The 22,489-nt window shown below is 48.3% G+C and overlaps 1 protein-coding gene across 5 annotated transcripts in view; it reads left to right on the top strand.

Annotated features, from left to right (window-relative positions):
* The window catches only part of PICALM (phosphatidylinositol binding clathrin assembly protein), a 502,282-nt gene that overhangs the window by 276,435 nt on the left and 203,358 nt on the right, over window positions 1–22,489 (top strand). For all 5 annotated transcript variants that reach the window (XM_029602251.1, XM_029602252.1, XM_029602253.1 and 2 more), the window contains exon 12: window positions 17,558–17,658. In XM_029602251.1, coding sequence (XP_029458111.1) covers window positions 17,558–17,658 — 101 coding nt within the window. The remainder of the gene's footprint in view (window positions 1–17,557; window positions 17,659–22,489) is intronic.

Genomic DNA, 22,489 nt, shown 5'->3' with positions numbered 1-22,489 from the left:
GCGTTCACAACAGCCCAGCGAGACAAGATAGGACAAAATACAAAAACTTCAGAGATATGGAATTACTTGATGCATCCCTCCTTTTCCATGTATTTCTATGAACCCCACCCTCCCAGTTCCCCCTACTAAGCAGACACCAACAACAGAGACCATCAGACTCACTACCCATGCATCCCAGTCACATCACCAAACATCCATCTCCACCCCTCCCACCCTCCCCTCTGTATGACATAAGGCAAATACGCAAACTAAAATAGGAGAACACAGTATTATGTCCATGAAGGTGAGTAACCAAGGGCTATCAGATGACTTTGAATGTCTGTTGGTAATAAGGTGTAGCAAATAGCCCATGTATTGTAGTATTCCTTACTCATCTTTGGACGCCCTTTGAGGTCCATCCACTCCATCTGCATACCAGCAGCGAGCCGATGGTGCGGGGCAACCAACGACAGTGTAGTTAAAGGTTTCGATTCAGTGGTCCAAAATTGTACGACAGGCGAGTAGGATAGCTATTCGGCCAAACCTGTCCTTCGAGAGGGAATATTGCTGAGGCAAGCCTTTCAATCCGGACAACAATAACGTGCCCGCCGTCGGAAGCCGAGAAATAAACTCCAACTCTGCATCCCAATACACCCTCAAACTTGAGCATGTGAACAGGCTATGAAATAAAGTCCCAGCTGCTTGATTACATTTAATACAAATCATAGAAGGCAACCGACCCATTTTAAAGTGTCGAATGTTGTCACAGATAGTGTGATGTAGTATCCTAAACTGCAACTCTCGAAGGGTAGGATCAGGAACATGAGTGTACATGGACTTGAAACATGCAAGGGCAAAGCCTGGCATGACGTCCACGATCCCTGCTGAAGTCCAGTAGGACGCTAACTGATCGATTATGTGGAAATTGTCAGAGGCATTTACTTAAGTCAATCCACCCTTTAATTGAGTTACAAGTCAGGGCTGCCTCAAACACATTTTGTGCAAACTTGGCTTCCAGCCCGTGGTGGTCATCCATCCAGGAAAAGGTCTGAAGATAATGCCGGGCTTGCAGGTAGGCAAAGAAGTGTGTACGTGGAAGGTGATAAGTCCGCATTGTCAAATGACTGACGAGTGGGGCGGTCGGAGTCATACAGATGATAAATGAAGGGTATCCCCTGTGTCCTCCAAGTAGCAAAGATGCCTCCGCACTCCTGGCCAGACACACAATCTTTATTTCCCAGCAGTGGAAGCTAAAGGGAGAACGTCCCAGGTAGGTTTTCTTGGGAGCGAAGCCAGGCCTTACAACATGGAATAATAAAGTGTTTGGGAATGTCCAAAGTCTGTAAAGTCTGCGGGCGTGCCTGTATAAGAAACAGGGGAGCCCAAGGCGCCATCATACTAAGCAAGAGGCCATCTTCGCAATAAGCATATGTGCCAGTCAGCCACTCCCCAAGTAACCTAATTGACATGCTACATTATGTATTCGAAAATCAGGGAGCCCCAGCCTTCCAGCTTCCCTGACGTTCTGAAGCGTAGAATAGTTTATGCGCGCCCAGCCCATAGAAACTTTGGAAAAATCGAGTGTAACCACATCAGGTCTTTATGGGACAAACAGCAGGGACACATATGTAGCTTATATAACAGTTTGGGGGCTATAACCATCTTTAACAGTGCCCCTCACCCAAAAAGAGACAAAGGGAGCGATTGCCAGGTCACCAGCTGTGCCTTAATGTCCACCAACGTTTGTCGCACATTGAGGGCATAAAGATCTTTCAATGCGCGGGGCACCCAGATCCCCAGGTATTTTAATTTCCCTGGGGCCCATGTGAAGGGGAATTCTCCCTTCCAAGTATTGAGCAGCTGTGGGTCAAAGGCCAAGGCTTCTGATTTAGAAAAATTGATGGAAAGGCCTGCAATTTCGTGAAAATGAGTAAAAGTTCAGATGATCACTGGGACACTGTGGCGCGGCCTCCCTATAAACAGCAAGAGGTCATCGGCAAACAGAACACGCTTCAGCTGGCGACCACCAATACTAAGCTCCCAAAAGTCAGGATCCAGACGCAGCTTTATAGCCAAAGGTTCTAGGGTAAGAACAAAAAGGAGAGGGGATAGTGGGCAGCCCTGACGGACCCCACAGTGCAGAGAAAAGGGGGCAGACAGGGACCCATTAATCAAAAGCCTGACACTCTGGTTACTATACAAAACCTTTAACCAAGTAACAAAGTGGCCAGAAAACCCGCAACCCTGCAATACCCAAAACAGATAATCCCAGGACAGGGAGTCAAAAGCTTTTTCCGCTTCCAGACTAAGGATGAGAGCTTCTGTTTGTGGGTGAGAGCTCAAAGCCGCTATCAGCCGGTCCCCTGATGCTCGTGATAACAGATTTGGGATCCCGGGCCTGCACTAAATTAGCCAACATCTTACTCTGGTGGGAACCAAATTTATATAGTCTATATTTGTAGTATCATAACGATTTAGATGCCCTTTGGTGTAAGAGCATGTTCAGGGTATCCCTAATTCTGTTCATCTCATTTTCAGCAGAGTCTGACATATTCTGAATGTGGCGTGATTGGGCAGCTCTCAACTCGGTGGTAAGGCGCAATATCTCCGCATTGCGCTGTCGATTGCGCTTAGCCACATACGCGATAATATCCCCCCTCAACACCACCTTCCTGGCCTCCCATAAAATTTGTGGGGTGACATCTGATGTGGAATTAAACAGACTATATTCTTCCCAGTGTCCCTTTAAGTATGTTTGAAAAGTCTTATCTAGGATAAGATCAGGTGGCATGCGCCACGAGGCAGCAGCTGGAGGACTTCTGCCAATTTCCATATTAATCGAAACTCGGGCATGGTCAGATACAGAAATGGTGCCAATAGTGGCTGTTTTAACCTGGTGAAACTCAGAATCAGGAATTAGGAGATAGTCCAAACGTGAGTAGGAGTTGTATGGATTAGAAAAAAACATATAATCAGGATGCAGGGCATGCCACACATCCAGTAAGTGCAATTCCTGACAGGTAAAGTTTACACCCCTCTGCTGATCCCTGGGCTCTATCATCTTAGGGAGTTGACAAATCCTCCTGTCTGTTCATAACAGAATTAAAGTGTCTCTCCCCCCCCCCCCCCCCCCCCCACTATTAATGTACAGTCCGTCAAATCCAGTAATTTACCCATGAGCGTAGTAAAAAAAAACTATGCTAGTATTCATTAGGGGCATATATGTTGCAGAATGCATACTTCTGCTAGTGCAGTCACCCTAAGACAATAACACATCATCCGTCTGCATCCTGCCAGAGCTGTTCCAACTGAAATGGCAACTGTTTGTGAAATAATATTGCCACCCCCCACCTCCTAGCCGAGTAAGAAGAAGAGTCACACTGACCCACCCAGTCCCTTTTTACTTTTGCATGCTCTGTAGCAGACAGGTGTGTTTCTTGAAGAAATACCACTTGGGAGTGAAGCCTCTAGAAGAGCGTAAGAAGCTTTTTCCTTTTAATGGGGGAGGGGATACCATTAGCTTTTAGTGACGTAATTTTTTACAGTAGTAGCCATAGCAGCCAGACGGCTATCTCATAAGTAAGAGTAGTCCCACATTCCCCCATCTCATAGCCCCCAGCCTGGGCCATGAGAACCATTCAGTGAATCCCTTGTTAAACACACTAATACTGACAAGCATACACTGTGTCTCCAAATCTCGAGGACCCCCCCCCACTTATCCCCCCTTCCCATGCACATCAATCCACATCCCATTTGCACCCAGACATACCACTAACCCCTGAAACCGCATACACCCACACTCCAAGAGGCACAGAGAAACCACCTCGCAACCCTGGAGAGGTTGCGGTGTGGAGACTCCCCCCGACCCCTCCCCCCCTTCCATCTTTTAAGATAAGCACAGCAATTACATTTGTGCCACTGCCCTCTACACTATAAATAGGCAGCCTACCCACTGCCAAAAAACCTGAAATTAAACAAATGGCCTGTAAGGCACTACAAGGTTGGACCACAGATAAGGATATAACACTGAGATCAAGAACCTTATTAAACCCAGTATGAGAAATTAGCATGAAAAGCCAGAGTTTTGCAAATAACAGTATACAGTTACAGCAAAAACAATCCCTAAGCAGCACCCTTCAGCATCCTGAAGTATAGGAATAGTGCATGAATCCTGAGCTGCCAAGGCTGTCTATTACAAGCTCAACCAAGCTCAGAAAAGCAGAGAAGCCTGACAAGTGCTGTTTGCAGGCTCCAGAGAGGACAGAAAACCCGCAGCTTCTTCCTTGGTAGAAGAGTGTTTTATGGTTGTGGTGCACCCGCAGTTTAGCTGGAAACAGGAGTGCAAACGAGATACCACGGTGATGAAGCTCAGTACACGCTGGTGACGTGGCCTTGTGCTGGGCAGCTACTGCAGCAGAAAAATTGTTAAACAGCAAAATATTTTTCCCCTGATACTCCAAACTCTGCCTCTGCTGGTACGCCTGCATAAGCTGCATTTTATGGGACCATTTCAGGATCCGGACCATGACCGGATGGGGCCGACTAATAGCCTCATGCTGAGGGCCCACCCTGTGAGCCTCCTCACAGCAAAGATGGTGTGCTGGCAGGGTTACCCTCAGAGTGCCAGGCAGCCAATTCTCCACAAAATCATATAGCTCCTTCTCAGTCACAGATTCTGGCAATCCCACAATTTTTATATTATTCTGCCGATTATGATTTTATTGGTCCTCTAGCCCCAGTGGTCCCCAACCTTTTTTGCACCAGGGACCGGCTTCAAGCAAGACCATTTTTCCATGGCCCGGCAGGGCGGGGTGGGGCAGGGGTGGGGCCTTGGTCATATGGGGGTGGGGTTATGGAGGGGGTTGGATTTTAGTGCATACTTATCATTTAATTATGACATTTATAATGTGAATGTGACTCAACTCACCATAGGTTCTCACATGCATGACACACTGACCCATGATCGTCACGGGGCTAGATGTAAAAGTACAGTTTGCATCCACGGGAACCCCCCCTGATCCACAATAATGGATGTAAAGCAGAATTATGACATTCCCCATACAACTCACCCTACAAAAAAGATATTCTGATTCTGGTGTCATCTCAGTAACAGCAACTCAAACTCCTTCTACTTCCAAGCTCAATAGCCCTACTTATGAAAAGACAGCAGTTTACCACCAATGCATGTCCTCTTGAGAAAACACAACAAAGACTGATACAAACGCTTACATGCTAGTAAAATATCTCATCTCTGTAACAGACACAGAACCGACCTAACATACTCCCAGGATCTGTAGTAATGCACATAAACTAATCCGCACACAGTTACACCTGTATTATGGAATACACTCAAACAGGAGCAACCCTATCTATGAAAAGGCAACACTACAAATATTAAATCAGGTCCTAAAAACCAATACACCTCTTATTAGGAAAACAGAACTAGCAAGCAGCTATAGATCCCCACACAGAAATAATTGTAAAACTATACTAATAAGCAGAATAAATGTTTCAAAACAGCTATGAACAGAATAATAACATCCAACAATTAAAAACTCATAAAAGCTATTAGACATTCTCCAAACACCAATAAAATATTTCAAAAAAAGCAGACATCACATAATTAAAATGGCAGTCAATCAAGAAAAATAAACTTAAAGAGCCACCTTTACTTACCCCCTCCAGCAGCTTTCCTACTCCCCTTCCATGCAGGCCTTGGCACACCCCAGAAGCAGCAGTAGAAGCTAAGCTCTATACTCATGGTCCTCTTCCTTAGTGCCCATGTCTCTCAGACACACACCATACCAGTCATGCCCCCATGACCAGTTTCTGTCTCTCCACACACCAATCATCTCCCAAACAGTCTTTGGCACACACACACACCAGTCACCTTCTTGAACAGTTTCTCTCATGCCATAAACACACACAGGCTTCTCACTCCCATGTTCTACTTACATATATGGGCTTCTCACTCTCATAATCACTTTCTCTGTCTCACACACACACTCAATAGTCTCTCACTCCCGTGGCTGTTCTCTCCACATGCACAGGCTTCTCATTCCCATAATCACTTTCTTTCTCTCTCTCTCTCTCTCTCTCTCTCTCTCACACACACACGCTTCTCCCTCCCATGTTCTCTTTCAGATATACAGGCTTCTCCCTCCCATGATGTCTCACACATACCCAGGTTTCTCACTCCCATAATCACTTTCTTTCTCTCTCACACACACACACACACACACACACCAGTCACCTGATCTATCTCATGCATACACACACAGGCTTCCCACTCCCATGTTCTCTTTCAGATATACAGGCTTCTCGCTCCCATGATGTGTCTCACACATACCCAGGTTTCTCACTCCCATGCTCATTCTCTTTACATGCACAGGCTTCTCATTCCCATAATCACTTTCTCTCTGTTACACACACACCAGTCTCTCTCTCATTTCCATGCTCACTCTCCACGTTCACAGGCTTCTCATTCCCTGAATCACATTCTCTCACATTCACACACACCAGTCTCTTTCTCTCACACACCCTGTCACCTTACCAACCAGTCTCTCTCTCTCATGCATGCACACACACACAGGCTTCCCACTCCCATGCTCACTCACTCCCATGCTTTCTTTCACACACACACCCTCCCACCCCCCCCCCCCCCCCCCCCCCCCCCCACACACATATACCAGGCTTCTTACGCCCATGCTTTCTCACATACCCAGATTTCTCACTTCCATGCCTTCTCTCTCTCTCTCACTCACACACTCTCACACACACACACACACACACACACACACGTCACCTTCCTGAGCAGTCACTTTCATTCTCTCTCACATATATACACACACACACCAGCTCTCTGACCAGTTTCTCTCAATCACACACAGGCAGGCTGGCTGCTTCTCTCTCTTTCTCTCACTCACTTCCTCTACTCCCCACTCCCCCCCCCCCCCCCGAGCAGAAATGGTAGCTGCAGCAGCCTCCTCCTCCAGCCCCCGCAGGCCAAGAAAGAAGAATCCCATCGGCCGCGGGAGGCTCCTGCTGCTGTCTCCTTTCCTGATTACCGGCTGCTTCGATTGCTCGGGGGCCGATGCTGCTGCTGCTACTTTATCACGCGGCATGGCTCTTTCTCCTTCCTGCGCACCGCATATCACCGTATCACTTCCTGTTCGGGTCGGGGGGGGGGGGACAGGCGCGGGAAGAAGAAAAGGCCAGCCGCAGGTGCCACAGCTTCTTTTAGCACTGCTGCCATTCCCACTGGGCTTGAAAGTGCTGATAGCTCGGTGGCAACGGCAGCAGGGAAGGAAGAGCAGCAGGAGAGACCGGGAGCACGCGACACACCTGCTGGTGCTTGGCGGCACCGCGGACCGGCAACAAACCCCCAACGGGCCCGGTCCTGGTCCGCGGACCGGTGGTTGGGGACCCCCTGCTCTAGCCTTTCTACCAGCACCATCTGCTGCTCCCTTAGCTCTAGTACTTGCCTGCTGGTGGTAGTAACAAGCTGATCCTCTTGGTCAGACATACGGAGCTCCACCTGATCTAGCCGCTTAGCCTGTCCCTCCATGGATGTTTTTATATCAACCATTGCTTCTGCAGCTTGAGAAGCCTGCCATCTAAAGCTGAGGAAATGCTGGCAGAGATTTGCTGCAGCACTTCTGATGATAGTGTGGCAAGCTGAGCTGCAGGCCCTGATCCAGCCTCCATCTTGGATGCCTGGGCGCAGCATGGTTTGCTGGGCCTGGCACTTCTCTGGCGCATAGCGCCGCGTCGTGAGCCTTAAAAACGGCCCAAAATGCGGCGTTTCAGGCGCCCACACCTTGGGCTATCAGGAGCTGCGGAGATAGCCCGAAATAGCCCCGATTAAACGGAGGATTGGCAGCGATTGGGGGGGGGGCGGGGCACGGAGCTTCAGAATCAAGCTCCCAGTCCCGATGATGTCATCCAGGAGCTCCAGTGTCCTAGTTATTAATTACTAAAAAACTACTAAAAAAGTCTTTAAAATTTTTTTAAAAATCTGTAAATTTAAAGAACTGTGCGTGGAGACCAATGGTTAAAAAACCATCACAGTCCCATCACACAATTTTGACTGTGGAAGTATAAACCAAGACTGCAAGTTGGCAATACGAGAGACATTTCGATACAGAGAAACCTCTCAGTAATATTTATCAGGTCTCCATTCACAACATTATAATATGTGTTTCCATATATGATGTTTTCATTGTCAAGAAACAGCCACATGAGAACAGCACCGCACAGGCGTACAGCAGCAAAATTTGCTGCTAGAAGAAGTTCCCTCCGAGAGCCACCAGGGGGTGCTCACCGAAAGCATGATTAATTCATCTTGCTAGTTACAGAAAACACCGTTTACGACAGGGGCGGATTGGCCTATCAGGGGATCAGGCATCCCCCCAGTAGGCCGGTCGCTCTGGTCATGTGGTCTGCCAAGCGCGGCCGCAACAGAACTGCGCTCGGCTGACTACGGGGTATCTCCTGGGCGGAAAATCCCAGGGCCAATCTTTACCTGGAATCCGCCCCTGGTTTACGGTAAGCAAACTTATTTTTCAGTTCAGCACCTCCAAACATTTTCAAAAGCTGGCTTCATGATACAGGAAATAGAAGGTAATAGTGCCCTTATGAGGTCAATTTTCAAAGTGATTTGGGAGGGTCTGAATACTTTTTAGCTGTGCACCTTGCCCCAATTTTCAAAGTGAGAATATATATGTACTCTCTCTTTGAAACTTGCTGCAGATAGGACTTTGCACCTCCTCCCCCAGAAAGCCATCTCTTAATGTGACTAAAAGTAATACACAGAATTTTAGCTGCATTATGGGAGGGCAGTTTTCAGACATCCAATTTATACATGTAAATTGCTATTCACATGTGTACGTGGCTTAAAGGTTGACCTCTATAATGGTCACTAGTGAGACCCTGCTCCATTCTACAGGCAATTCCTTCATGGTAAGCACATTGAAAGGATGCAAGCAACTCAGAGAGGCTGTCAAAATGGTACAGGCCCTACAACCCAAACCCTATGTAGAGAGACATAAGGAACCGAAAATGTGCTAGATGGAGGGGGGAAAGGGGGAATATGAAAGAGAGAGTTTTCATAAGTTTGAGCAGATAGTGTTCGACTTAGATAAAAAAAAATTTAAGGATTAGAGGTGATATGAAACGGTGAGACTATGGAAATTGTACTTTACTCTGTAGATGGTAGAGGCCTGGAATAACTTGTCAGCAGAGATGGTGGTAAGCAAAACTCTGAGAGAACCTAAGCTTGCTTTGGAACAGTAGTAAAAGAAAAGGAAGGCTTAGGTGTTTGTGTACATATGGAAACTTGAATGGATCCCCCTGAATGGTAGCGGGACCAGTAAAGGAAGATGACAAAACTAACCCTGCATGGTGCAACAGCAGGACTGCTTTTTCCAGGAAGTACGAACAACCAAGGAGCTGCAATAGGACATTTGACATTCTCAAGTGTAATTGGGGGAAAATAGGTTGCCTGACATGAACCGACTTTGCCCTTAGTTAGGAAGCATAGCAAATAGGATAAGGCACAGTCTCATTGGGTAAAATGAATTCTCTGTTGACATGTCTTATGTTACTATGGAATTAAACAATTTAGACTACAGTAGCAGTTTTTAAAGTTTCCTTGCCTTCTAGGCCAGCGAGATAAACAAGAATATAATAATGGTGGAGGCATGGAGATTAAATACTTCCTCTAATTTTTTCTATAGTTCTGTTTGTACCACATAAGAGAACACAAGACAAGAGTATTCATTAATGGATTTGAGTGTATTTTCCTATTTTAAGAACCCAGGAACATCTTCAGAATTTTTGCTTTTAAGTTTGTTCACCAAAGCATAAACATGTAATGTAAAAATGTGCTTTTCATGCTAGTTTATTTTAGCTCACTGGTGTAAGCAAGATTTCCATGGCCAGCAGACTGATTTTGAGAGGGCTAGGAAAGGGTTGTGCCTTTGGCCTCAGTTGGGGCTTGGAGGAGCAGACTATGCTGTTTTTGGCTCCAGTTGGTGCCAGGAGGGAAAAAAGCCCATGCGGTCTTTGGCTGTAGTCATGGATAGGAGAAAGTGGAACCTGTTGTGTGCAGCAACAGTGCTGTAGGGAGTGCAAGTGAGTGGGCTGCATAGAGGGGTGAGGAGGGTGGAGAGCTGCAGGGGTTAGGGACACTAGGGAGTAGAAGGATAAGTATGGGGAGGGCTGCGAGGCAGGGGGAGTGGCACAAATGTAATTCTGCCCTGGCAAGTAAGCCATCACATTTTTGAATCCCTGGGTATGAGTTTATCATTGTGAGCTATAAGATCATAACTGAAGATGCAAATGACCACAAACTGCTGTGTCTTCAATGCTAAACTTGTCCCATGTACTGATATTGACATTTCACTCATTCAGTAATCAAACCTTCTATCTGCAGGTCCATCCATTGCATATTTTGCTTTTCTGCGATCCTCACAAAAATGTATTTGATATTTTTGGTGATGCTGCTCAGAAGAGAATATACAGGGGAAATATTTACTTACAAACTTAAGTATTCAAACATAATTCCTGTACGTACCCGGATCAGTCCAGACAGTGGGTTGAGCCTCCTTTCCAGCAGGTGGAGACAGACTAAAACTTGAAGGATGCCCTATATCAGGACAGAGCCTATCCTCTACCCCTTCAGTATTCATCTGTCTCCAGCAGGTGCAGCATCTCCCCTTCGGTTCTCTGCTGTAGGCTAGTCAGCCTCTTCTTCTTTCTTTTTTGGCTCAAGCAAGTAGTTCTTTTGATTCCCACTTGTTTTAGTAACAAAGGGAAAAATCTATGAAGGAAATTTTGCCTTCTTTTAGTGCTTTTACTGTTTTTGTGTGGGAGACGTCCATCTCCCAGCTCTTGCCCGGCTCAGGGGGGCTTTTCTCCTTTTGCAGGAGGGGTTTCCCTGCATAGTCCTGAGTCCATGGAAGCTTCCAGGTGTGGGGACCAACGCTCTCCGGGCCTCATTCCCCCTCTGGCTGCCGTAGAGGGCGTGCTCAGTAAAAAAAAAAAAAAAATTTAAAAGTTTCAAACTTTCAATAAGTTGCAGGTACTCACCAACCTCTAACTTATTTGCAGCAGTTGACCAGTTTTTTTTATTTTTTTCTGGTCAGAGTAGGGCTAGAACCGGCAGCCAGAGAAGCAGAAGGCAGCAGGTTTCCCACCTGCTCTCTCCTGCTGTGCAGGCTGTCAATCAAGCTTTTTTTTCAGCTTTTTTTCCCTCAGCCGCGGCTTAGCTATTTCCCGGCTGGCAGCCTGCCTTTCTTGTGGGCTGCCCTCTTCGCGTTTTTCACGGCAGGGCCTCTGCACTGCTTGCCTGCCGGGTGGGGAAGGTCCCTCCTTGGCAGGACAAGCAAATTTAGCCCGGGGCTCCACTCCTCCCGGCCTGGCTAGGCCTTTCCCGGGTCGGCAGAGCCCGGGAACGGCCGCCATCTTGGATTTTTCATCAGGGCCGATTTCAGTGCTCCCTGGGGCTGGGGAGCCAGATTTTTTTGATTTAACCCCTGATTTGGCCCCCGCAGGTGCCCAGGAGGGGGGTCCTGACCTTCCCTCACCCCCCCCTGCCAAATCCAGGGTCCCTTTTTCAGCGGATTTCGTCCTCCTCATGCACAAATCTTATCTAGCTAGCCTGCATGAGCTGGACGAAAGCCCCCCCTTGCCCCCCCCGCCAAAAATCCCTCGTTCAGTGCCGTTGACCACTGGACCGGCCACGGAGCCCCAGGGACCAGTGCGGGTGGTCCCGGGGGTGCCCCCCCCCCGGTGTCTCCTGTGTCCTCGGACCCCGCTGCTTCCTCTGATTCGGTGGATGCCCCCCCCCCTAGAGGGGGATGACCCTAGAGCCCTCCGTCTTTTTCGTAAGGAGGAATTAGAGCCCCTCCTCCCTTTTGTTTTGCAGGAGCTGGGTCTAGAGAGTCTCTCCGTGGATAATCTCATGGCCTCGCTCCCTAAGGATAATGAACCCGGTTCTGAGAGGGCTCAGGGCTCCGGCCTCGGCCTTTCCCTTCCACCCCATGCTTAAGCTCCTTATCCTACGGGAATGGGAGGCTCCTGAGGGTTCGCTCCGGGTGGGGCGTGCGATTGATAAGCTCTATCCCCTCCCGGAAGAGGGCTTGGAGCTGTTGCGATATCCATCAGTGGATTCTTATGTTTCTGCAGTGGCCAAGCACACCACGATTCCGGTGGAAGGTTCCACGGCCTTGAAGGATTCACAAGATCGTAAGCTGGAGGCTCACCTGAAGCGCATCTTCGACGTTCTGGCCCTCGGGGTCCGGGCGTCTTGCTGTAGCAGTCTCATGATGCGAGCGGGCCTCCAGTGGGTCCAACAGTTACTCTGCCCCCAGGAGCTTTAGCCAGGTGAGGCAGAACAAGCCGAACATCTGGAGGCAGTAACCGCTTACGTATCGGACGCCCTCTACGATCTGGTCCGTGTCCAGGCGAAGGCGATGGTTTTGGCGGAGGCTCCTTTGGCTACGCCACTGGTCGGCTGATCAGTCCTCGAAGACCCGGCTGGGCACGCTGCCCTTCAAAGGTAAGATGCTCTTTGGCGAGGATCTCGAGAAGCTTCTGGACTCCTTGGCTGACAACAAGGTCCATATGCTCCCAGAGGACCGCCCTAAGTCTTCCCGATCCTTCGCGGCCTCTCGCTCTCGCTTCAGGGGCCAGCATCGCTTCGCTTCTCCGGGGCGGTTCTGCGAGACGGTCTTCTCGTGCACAGTCCTGGTCGCAGTCCTTTCATGGTAGACGGCCCTTTCGCAAGGGCCAGCCCGTGCGTGCCACCGCTAAACCTGCCACGCAATGAAGTTCAGCCGACCCATTCCTTGGTTCCTTACCTCGGCGGACGCCTCTCCCTGTTCTTCGAGGAATGGGTCAAGATCATGTCGGATCAGTGGGTCCTCGACATTATCAGAAACGGGTATGCTTTCAACCTCGTCAGGGAACTTCCAGATCTTTCTTTTCTCGCCTTGCGGCCGGGCCAAGAGGGACGCGGTGGTCCAGACTCTCTCCAAGCTTCTGGATCTGGGAGCGGTGGTCCCAGTCCCGGAAAGGGAAATTGGCGCTGGCCAGTATTCTATTTACTTCACCGTGCCCAAAAAGGACGGATCCTTCCGCACAATATTGGACCTCAAGAGGGTCAATCGGGCTCTCAAGATCCCCCACTTCCGCATGGAAACCCTGCGGGTGGTCATTGCGGCGGTCCGTCCCGGAGAGTTCCTTGCTTCCCTCGATCTCACAGAACCTTATTTTCATATTCCCATTCACACACCCTCCCACCCCCCCTACCCCCCCCCCCCCCCACACACACATACCAGGCTTCTTACGCCCATGCTTTCTCACATACCCAGATTTCTCACTTCCATGCCTTCTCTCTCTCTCTCACTCACACACACTCACACACACACACACACACACACACGTCACCTCCCTGAGCAGTCACTTTCATTCTCTCTCACATATATACACACACACACCAGCTCTCTGACCAGTTTCTCTCAATCACACACAGGCAGGCTGGCTGCTTCTCTCTCTTTCTCTCACTCACTTCCTCTACTCCCCACTCCCCCCCCCCCCCCCCCCCCGAGCAGAAATGGTAGCTGCAGCAGCCTCCTCCTCCAGCCCCCGCAGGCCAAGAAAGAAGAATCCCATCGGCCGCGGGAGGCTCCTGCTGCTGTCTCCTTTCCTGATTACCGGCTGCTTCGATTGCTCGGGGGCCGATGCTGCTGCTGCTACTTTATCACGCGGCATGGCTCTTTCTCCTTCCCGCGCACCGCATATCACCGTATCACTTCCTGTTCGGGTCGGGGGGGGGGGGAGACAGGCGCGGGAAGAAGAAAAGGCCAGCCGCAGGTGCCACAGCTTCTTTTAGCACTGCTGCCATTCCCACTGGGCTTGAAAGTGCTGATAGCTCGGTGGCAACGGCAGCAGGGAAGGAAGAGCAGCAGGAGAGACCGGGAGCACGCGACACACCTGCTGGTGCTTGGCGGCACCGCGGACCGGCAACAAACCCCCAACGGGCCCGGTCCTGGTCCGCGGACCGGTGGTTGGGGACCCCCTGCTCTAGCCTTTCTACCAGCACCATCTGCTGCTCCCTTAGCTCTAGTACTTGCCTGCTGGTGGTAGTTCCTTGCTTCCCTCGATCTCACAGAAGCTTATTTTCATATTCCCATTCACCGCGACTATCAGAAGTATCTCCGATTCCACATTCTCAACCAGGACTTCGAGTTTCGAGCTCTCCCCTTCGGCCTCGCGACCGCTCCTCGCACCTTCACGAAGGTCATGGTAGTAGTAGCGGTGACCTTGCGCCGGGATTGGCTGGACGATTGGCTCATCAGGGCCAAGTCGGAGACCTCTTGCCAGTGGGCGGTGGATAGCGTCTTGGAGCTCCTTGCCTCTCTCGGGTGGATAGTGAACTTTTCCAAGAGCAAGCTTCAGCCCTCCCAGGAGTTGGAATTTCTGGGAGCCCACTTCGACACCCGAGTAGGCAAGGTTTTCTTACCTCAGGCGCGAGCCCTCAAGCTGATCGATCAGGTCCAGACTTTGATTGCCCTACCTTCCCCGACAGCCTGGGATTATCTCCAAGTCCTGGGATCCATGGCTTCTACCATCGACCTTGTCCTCTGGGCTTTTGCTCATATGCGTCCGTTACAGAAAGCTTTGCTGTCCCGTTGGCAGCCAGTGTCGGAGCAGTTCCACGTAGTCCTTCCATTCTTGGATTCTACTGCCGATGAATTACAGTGGTGGCTGTCTCTTCCTCATCTTCTGCAAGGGATGCCTCTTCAAGCTCCACAGTGGACGATAGTGACCACGGACGCCAGCCTGTTGGGCTGGGGTGCGGTCTGCCTTTCTCAGTCCACCCAGGGAACATGGTCGCAGACTCAGTCGTGCTGGCACATCAATCGACTGGAAACTTTGGCGGTCCGCCTGGCTCTTCAGGAGTTCCTTCCCCTGATCCGCGGCAAAGCGGTACGAGTCCTGTCCGACAACTCCACCACAGTCGCCTACATCAATCGCCAAGGGGGCATTCGCAATCCCCTGGTAGCCTTAGAAGCCAGCCGTCTCCTCGCTTGGGCAGAACGTCACCTACAGTACCTTGTGGCCTCTCACATCGTCGGAAAAGACAATATTCAAGCCGACTTCCTCAGCCGGCAGTCACTCGATCCGGGAGAGTGGGAGCTCTCGGACGCGGCCATGGCTCTGATATTGGACAGGTGGGGTCCTCCTCACCTCGATCTCATGGCGACTCTACGCAATGCCAAGGCCAATCGGTTCTTCAGCCGCTGGAGGGAGCACGGCGCAGAGGGCGTGGATGCTCTGGCTCTACCTTGGCCAGCGGACGTCCTTCTGTACGTGTTTCCCCCGTGGCCACTGGTGGGGAAAGTTCTCAGGAGAATCGAGCTCCACTGGGGACCGGTGATTCTCGTCACTCCCGAGTGGCCGCGAAGGCCGTGGTTCGCGGATCTCATCAATCTAGCGGTGGACGGGCCCCTGCGCCTCGGTCATCTTCCTAGTCTCCTCCGGCAGGGTCCTGTATATTTCGACCAGGCCGATCACTTCTGTCTTATGGCCTGGCTTTTGAACGGCGTCGCCTGAGGCGCAAAGGTTATAGGGAGGAGGTCATCTCCACCCTGCTGTGAGCCCGGAAGCAGTCTACTTCTCTGGCCTATGTGCGCATCTGGAAAGTTTTTGAGTCCGCATGTACGGAGGCGGCTATCCCTGCATGCTCCGCCTCAATTCCTTTGATTCTTTCTTTTCTTCAGAAGGGTCTCTCTAAGGGCCTTTCCTTCAGTTCTCTACGCGTTCAAGTCTCTGCGCTCGGCTCTCTCCTGGGTCGGGTGGACGGTCATGCCTTAGCAGCTCACCCTGACGTGATTCGTTTCCTGAGGGGCGTTAGACACCTCCGCCCCCCCTCTCGGGCCACGTGTCCGTCATGGAGTCTCAACCTAGTCCTTTGTGATCTCTGTGCGGCTCCCTTCAAGCCTCTTCACCATGCTACACTCAAGGATCTTACTCAAAAGACTGTCTTTCTGGTCTCTATTTCCTCTGCTCACCGTATTTCCGAGCTTCAGGCGCTGTCCTGTCGGGAGCCCTTCTTGCGTTTTTCGGATTCCGGGATCTCTCTCAGGACGGTTCCTTCCTTCTTACCTAAGGTTGTCTCCGCTTTTCACGTCAACCAGTCGGTAGAACTTCCCGCGTTCTCTCCAGAGGAGGTTGCGGGTACGGTTGGTGGCAACCTCCGTCGGCTGGATGTCAAACGAATCTTGCTTCGTTATCTGTAGGTCACTAATGACTTCCACGTATCGGACCATCTCTTCGTCCTTTGGAGTGGTCCCAACCGGAGTAAGCAGGCTTCTAAGACCACGATTGCGCGTTGGTTGAAAGAAGCCATTTCCTCGGTGTACCTTTGTCAAGGTCGTCCACTTCCTGAGGGTCTGAAAGCCCATTCCCTGCGTTCTCAGGCTACGTCATGGGCGGAGAGTCAGTCTGTCTCCCCGCAGGAGATTTGCAGGGCTGCCACTTGGACGTCTCTGCACACTTTTTCGCTCGGCACTACCGTCTGGATGTACACGCTCCGGTGTTCGGTTCCTTTGGGCGGCAAGTGCTTCGAGCGGGACTGTCTCGGTCCCACCCAGTTTAGGGAAGCTTTGGTACATCCCACTGTCTGGACTGATCCGGGTACGTACAGGAAAGGAAAATTAGTTCTTACCTGTTAATTTTCGTTCCTGTAGTACCACGGATCAGTCCAGACGCCCTTCCCTGTCTGTATTCTGTCCTCTCGAAGCTTGTTTTCTTGCAGGTCTGCAGATTTTCATGTATTTCTTTGTGCAAGATTACTGAGCAATTACACCGGAAGCCTTGGTCGTTTTCTTATACCAAGTTGATGCAAGAGCGTATAGGTATACCATGTTTTTCTACATTATTCTATATTTGCTCCGTTGAGCTTTACAGTTACTTGCTTGATCCTATTCTTGGGTTTGTTGTTTTATGCTTTGACATACATTATACTGAAGGGGTAGAGGATAGGCTCTGTCCTGATATAGGGCATCCTTCAAGTTTTAGTCTGTCTCCACCTGCTGGAAAGGAGGCTCAACCCACTGTCTGGACTGATCCGTGGTACTAAGGAACGAAAATTAACAGGTAAGAACTAATTTTCCTTTATGACTTTTAAAGGGACTTTTCGTTATAAAAACAGAAAGGTGTCCCTGTGAACTTCTGCAAAAACCTTAATTTTACATTTTTTATTATATCAATTTTAAAAAATTTAAGATATTCCTTGGGCCATACTTGAAAGCTTTTCATTTTATAGCAGATAAGTAGTTATGTTGCTGGTATTCAATGAATTTTAGTGCTTCTGAATTGTTTTCAATTTCTTCACAACTTAAAATATCTTATCAACTGCATGTATGTACATTACTGCAATGTGACTGAAGTTTTCATTTAATGAGGTTTTTATTTATTTAATTATTTATTTATTTATTTTTAGAGTTATATAATAAATGATGCTTTGTACCGACCTTTTTAAGCAGTTTATTTTGCTACTTTTCTATAGCAATTCCAAGCTTCCTAGTGATCTTCTTGATATGCAGCCAGCTTTTCAGTCATCTGTGCACCCTTTATCTACAGCACCACAAGTAGCAGGTACATGGGGAGGTAAGCCTGAATAATTGTTTTGATTTATTTAAATTGGAGTCCGTATCTATATTTCAAAAATATATTATCTTGGCGTGGATATTTTCTGTTATTGTCAACACTACCTACTACAAATTTGCTAGCATTTATTTTAAATGTTTTTTATTGATTTGAAATGGTTAAATTTGAATTAGTGCATTAGTTTGAACACAAAAATAATGAAAACTTTGCTGGAATTGTGTTCTTTCTAAGTTGTTGATTCTGTGATCATTTCAGAAAAAGCTATACTGATTAACCTGTGGGCTGGTCTGTAATTAACTATTGCTGCTCAACTGGTTTTTCCTTAAATAGAGCAGCATTAATGTTTGTTGCTGAAAGTCTTGCCTTCTTAACATTAGAGGTTCTAAAATATTCCTTTCTGATTTTTCCAGGGTGGAGGATTTTTTAAAAAATAATTTAGCATTGCTGTTTAAGATGAAGTGACTTCCATTTTGCAGCTTTTTTAAGTGTTCTAGAGAGTGAGTTTAAAAAAAACCTTAATTTTTACCAAACTACTTGTCCAAGGATTCCTTTGTGTCATGATTTTGTGAAAAGCAAAGGTTTTGTAATCGTGTGCACATTTATCTGGAAACTAGAGAAGATTCATCCTATCCCAAAGTGAGGCTCAGTTGCACCTTTTTCTTTTCTGGAGCCAAAAGGATTCAGAAGCTGTGGCCTTCAGAAATTGTCATTCATATTTTGTTAACCTTTCTTTTCAGTTGGATATGGAAACTACTACTGATTGGTCAAAATAATTTGGTGGTAATAGTTTTTTCCTGTTGAGATCTTACTGATGTAATCAAAAGCTTTTCTTGCCCATACTGTCATTTTTACCCTGAACTATAGCAAAAGATATCACTAATAGAATCTTCAAACTAAGACTTTCATCAGCTCCCAGTTATTGACCGTGCACTGGCTATTTTTCATGGTGTCCAGCTTTCGTCTGTGCCCCCAGTGCCAGCAGACCATGCCCATCACGGATCTGCATGAGGTTTGTATCCTCTGCCTGAGGGCTTCGCACGACGTCTGAGAGTGTCAGCTGTGTGACCAGATGACCCCCAAAGGCTGTTGTGCGCACCTTGACAAGATGGAGAAACTTTTCGGTTCCAAAAAGTCTGCTTCATCCTCACCCACGCTTCTCTCGCTGCTCCCCCTCTTACATCTACCAAGGACTGTGGGAACAATGACCTGTCTCCTCTGGTTTCCAGGGCATCAGGATCCTCTGCCACCTCAGTGCCGGGGAAAGACTGGGTTGAGCACCATGGGAGATCCCGCAAACATCGGCACCGATTGTCGTCTATACACCGCTCTGGTTCCAGCGCTGTACCATTGGCTGCCGTACTGCCACCGAAGCAACCCATCCTCTGACATACCCGGGCGGCCCAGGCATTCTCCACCATTATTGGTGCTGAGCACCATGCCTTCCTGGAGATCTGAGGAAGAGCTGGCGATGTCTCATCCTCCTCCTTCAGTTTTCACCTCACAGGACTTCCAAGAGGAGTTGGACTGCAGGGTGCAGCTGTGTTGCTCAGAGCTCTACGGAGTGATGAGCCGCTCGTGCTACCGGCCCCCTTACCGGTGCTGGAGCCTCCGTCATCTATGCTGGCACCTCTGCTTGAGCGCCTGGACATCCTGTTAGGCACACTACCTTATACAACTGGTGCCCGCGGAACCTTGGGTTCCCTGGCAGCCACCGATGTCTCCCTTGGGAGAGATCCCTATCATCTGATCCTCCGAGGAGGAAGATGTGGCCAGGGCTGCATTTCCGAGGCCTCGATTTCCTGAGCCTTTGCCCTGATGCTTCAGCCTCCCGTGGCCCTCTGTCCCCCTGATGCCTCCAAAATCAACGGAACCCAGGGCTGGAATCCCCTGCGGGCTCCACTCATGCTGTGATGGCCTTAGCAAGAAGGAAGGCCCCTATGACCCATGGGGGGACAATTCCTCAGAGTCTTGGTCCAAATACTCCGATGACCCCCCTCTCTGAGCCTCTCTGACCGACAGCGGAGAAAAGGAATTGGTCTCCCCAGAGTATCTCTTTTGTCGGCTTCGTCAGGGCCATAGTCGAGGCTATCCCCTCCAACTACTGATGGAGGGGGATGCGTGACATAAGATGCTGGAAGTTCTCCAGTTTGACGCTCCCAAGGAAATCATGGCGACTCCAATCAATGACATCTTCAAGGACCTTCTCCTTTGGATATGGAAGCACCTGATCTCCATATTTCCTGTAAACAGGAAGGCGGATGCCACCTATTTGGTTCAACAGGCTGTGGGTTTTAAGAGGTGGCACCTCCCCCACCAGTTGGTGGTAGTGGAGTCTGCCCTTAAGAAAGTCAGACGCTCCCATACCCATGCCTCTGCTCCTCTGGGGCGAGAACATAGGGAACTAGATGCTCTGGGCAGAAAGTTTTTCAGGGTGCTATGCTCATCACCCGTATTGCATCGATACCCGCAGAATGGCTGGGCTCTGGGCTTCTGACCTCCAGCCAGAGGTGCAGGAGAAACTGGCAGACCTTCCCTGCACAGGGGACAATCTCTTTGGGGATAAGGTCCGGGATGCGATGGCTCAATTAAAGGACCACCACAAAACCCTGCAGCACCTCTCTGCTAGTGTTTATAATGCTCCTTCTTCAGCCAGGAATTCTTCCAGGCCCAGTTCTAAGTCCTTTTTCAGGCAGAAGAAATTTTATTTATTTATTTATCGAGTTTTATATACCATCGTTCGGTTTTGCCATCACAACAGTTTACAAAGTTTCGATGTTTAACAGAGTGTTCAAAAGATTCATGCGATTGTTAACATAGTTATTGTAGGCGTTATAAACGTAGTTCAGGTGTCAGACTGTACAGGTTATATTATGTGCATGCATTGGTTCCACATGTTTACTTAGTTCAGTAGGGAGGGAAATAATAACAGAGTGTCACTGGGAGTTTTGGTAGGCTTTGGTAAACATCCAAGTTTTTAGTTCTTGTTTGAAGGTTTTTAAATTTTGCTGTCTTCTGAGCTCGGTTGGGAGTGTGTTCCAGAGTTTGGGACATCTAGGGAAATGGCTCTCTTCCAAGTTGAGGTAAGCTGTTTGGAACGAGCAGGTGGAATTTTTAATAGACCTTTATTAGTTGAGCGGACATTTCGGTTTGGTGAGTGGAGTTTTATAGATTCACTTAAGAACATAAGAAATTGCCATGCTGGGTCAGACCAAGGGTCCATCAAGCCCAGCATCCTGTTTCCAACAGAGGCCAAAACCAGGCCACAAGAACCTGGCAATTACCCAAACACTAAGAAGAACCCATGCTCCTGATGCAATTAATAGCAGTGGCTATTCCTTAAGTAAAATCGATTAATAGCCATTAATGGACTTCTCCTCCACGAACTTATCCAAACCTTTTTTGAACCCAGCTACACTAACTGCACTAACCACATCCTCTGGCAACAAATTCCAGAGCTTTATTGTGCGTTGAGTGAAAAAGAATTTTCTCTGATTAGTCTTAAATGTGCTACTTGCTAACTTCATGGAATGCCCCCTAGTCCTTCTATTATTCGAAAGTGAAAATAACCGAGTCACATCTACTCGTTCAAGACCTCTCATGATCTTAAAGACCTCTATTATATCTCCCCTCAGCCGTCTCTTCTCCAAGCTGAACAGCCCTAACCTCTTCAGCCTTTCCTCATAGGGAAGCTCTTCCATCCCCTTTATCATTTTGGTTGCCCTTCTCTGTACCTTCTCCATCGCAACTATAACCTTTTTTGAGATGCGGCGACCAGAATTGTACACAGTATTCAAGGTGCGGTCTCACCATGGAGCGATATAGAGGCATTATCACATTTTCCATTCTATTAACCATTCCCTTCCTAATAATTCCTAACATTCTATTTGCTTTTTTGACTGCTGCAGCACACTGAGCTGACGATTTTAAAGTATTATCCACTATGATGCCTAGATCTTTTTCCTGGGTGGTAGCTCCTAATATGGAACCTAACATCGTGTAACTACAGCAACGGTTATTTTTCCCTATATGCAATACCTTGCACTTGTCCACATTAAATTTCATCTGCCATTTGGATGCCCAATCTTCAAGTATTGCAAGGTCCTCCTGCAATGTATCGCAGTCTGCTTGTGATTTAACTACTTTGAATAATTTTGTATCATCTGCAAATTTGATAACCTCACTCATCGTATTCCTTTCCAGATCATTTATATATATATTGAAAAGCACCGGTCCAAGTACAGATCCCTGAGGCACTCCTCTGTTTACCCTTTTCCACTGAGAAAATTGACCATTTAATCCTACTCTCTGTTTCCTGTCTTTTAACCAGCTTGTAATCCATGAAAGGACATCGCCTCCTATCCCATGACTTTTTAGTTTTCGTAGAAGCCTCTCATGAGGGACTTTGTCAAACGCCTTCTGAAAATCCAATACACTACATCTACCGGTTCACCTTTATCCACATGTTTATTAACCCCTTCAAAAAAATGAAGCAGATTTGTTAGGCAAGACTTCCCTTGGGTAAATCCATGTTGACTATGTTCCATTAAATCATGTCTTTCTATATATTTTACAATTTTGTTCTTGAGAATAGTTTCCACTATTTTTCCCAGCACTGAAGTCAGGCTCACTGGTCTATAGTTACCCGGATTGCCCCTGGAGCCTTTTTTAAATATTGGGGTTACATTGGCCACCCTCCAGTCTTCAGGTACAATGGATGATTTTAATGATAGGTTACAAATTTTAACTAATAGATCAGAAATTTCATTTTTGAGTTCCTTCAGAACCCTAGAATGCATACCATCTGGTCCAGGTGATTTGCTACTCTTCAGTT

Source organism: Rhinatrema bivittatum, chromosome 5 (assembly GCF_901001135.1).
Source record: "Rhinatrema bivittatum chromosome 5, aRhiBiv1.1, whole genome shotgun sequence".
NCBI classification, from domain to species: domain Eukaryota; kingdom Metazoa; phylum Chordata; class Amphibia; order Gymnophiona; family Rhinatrematidae; genus Rhinatrema; species Rhinatrema bivittatum.
This window is presented reverse-complemented; position numbering and strand designations above follow the sequence as displayed.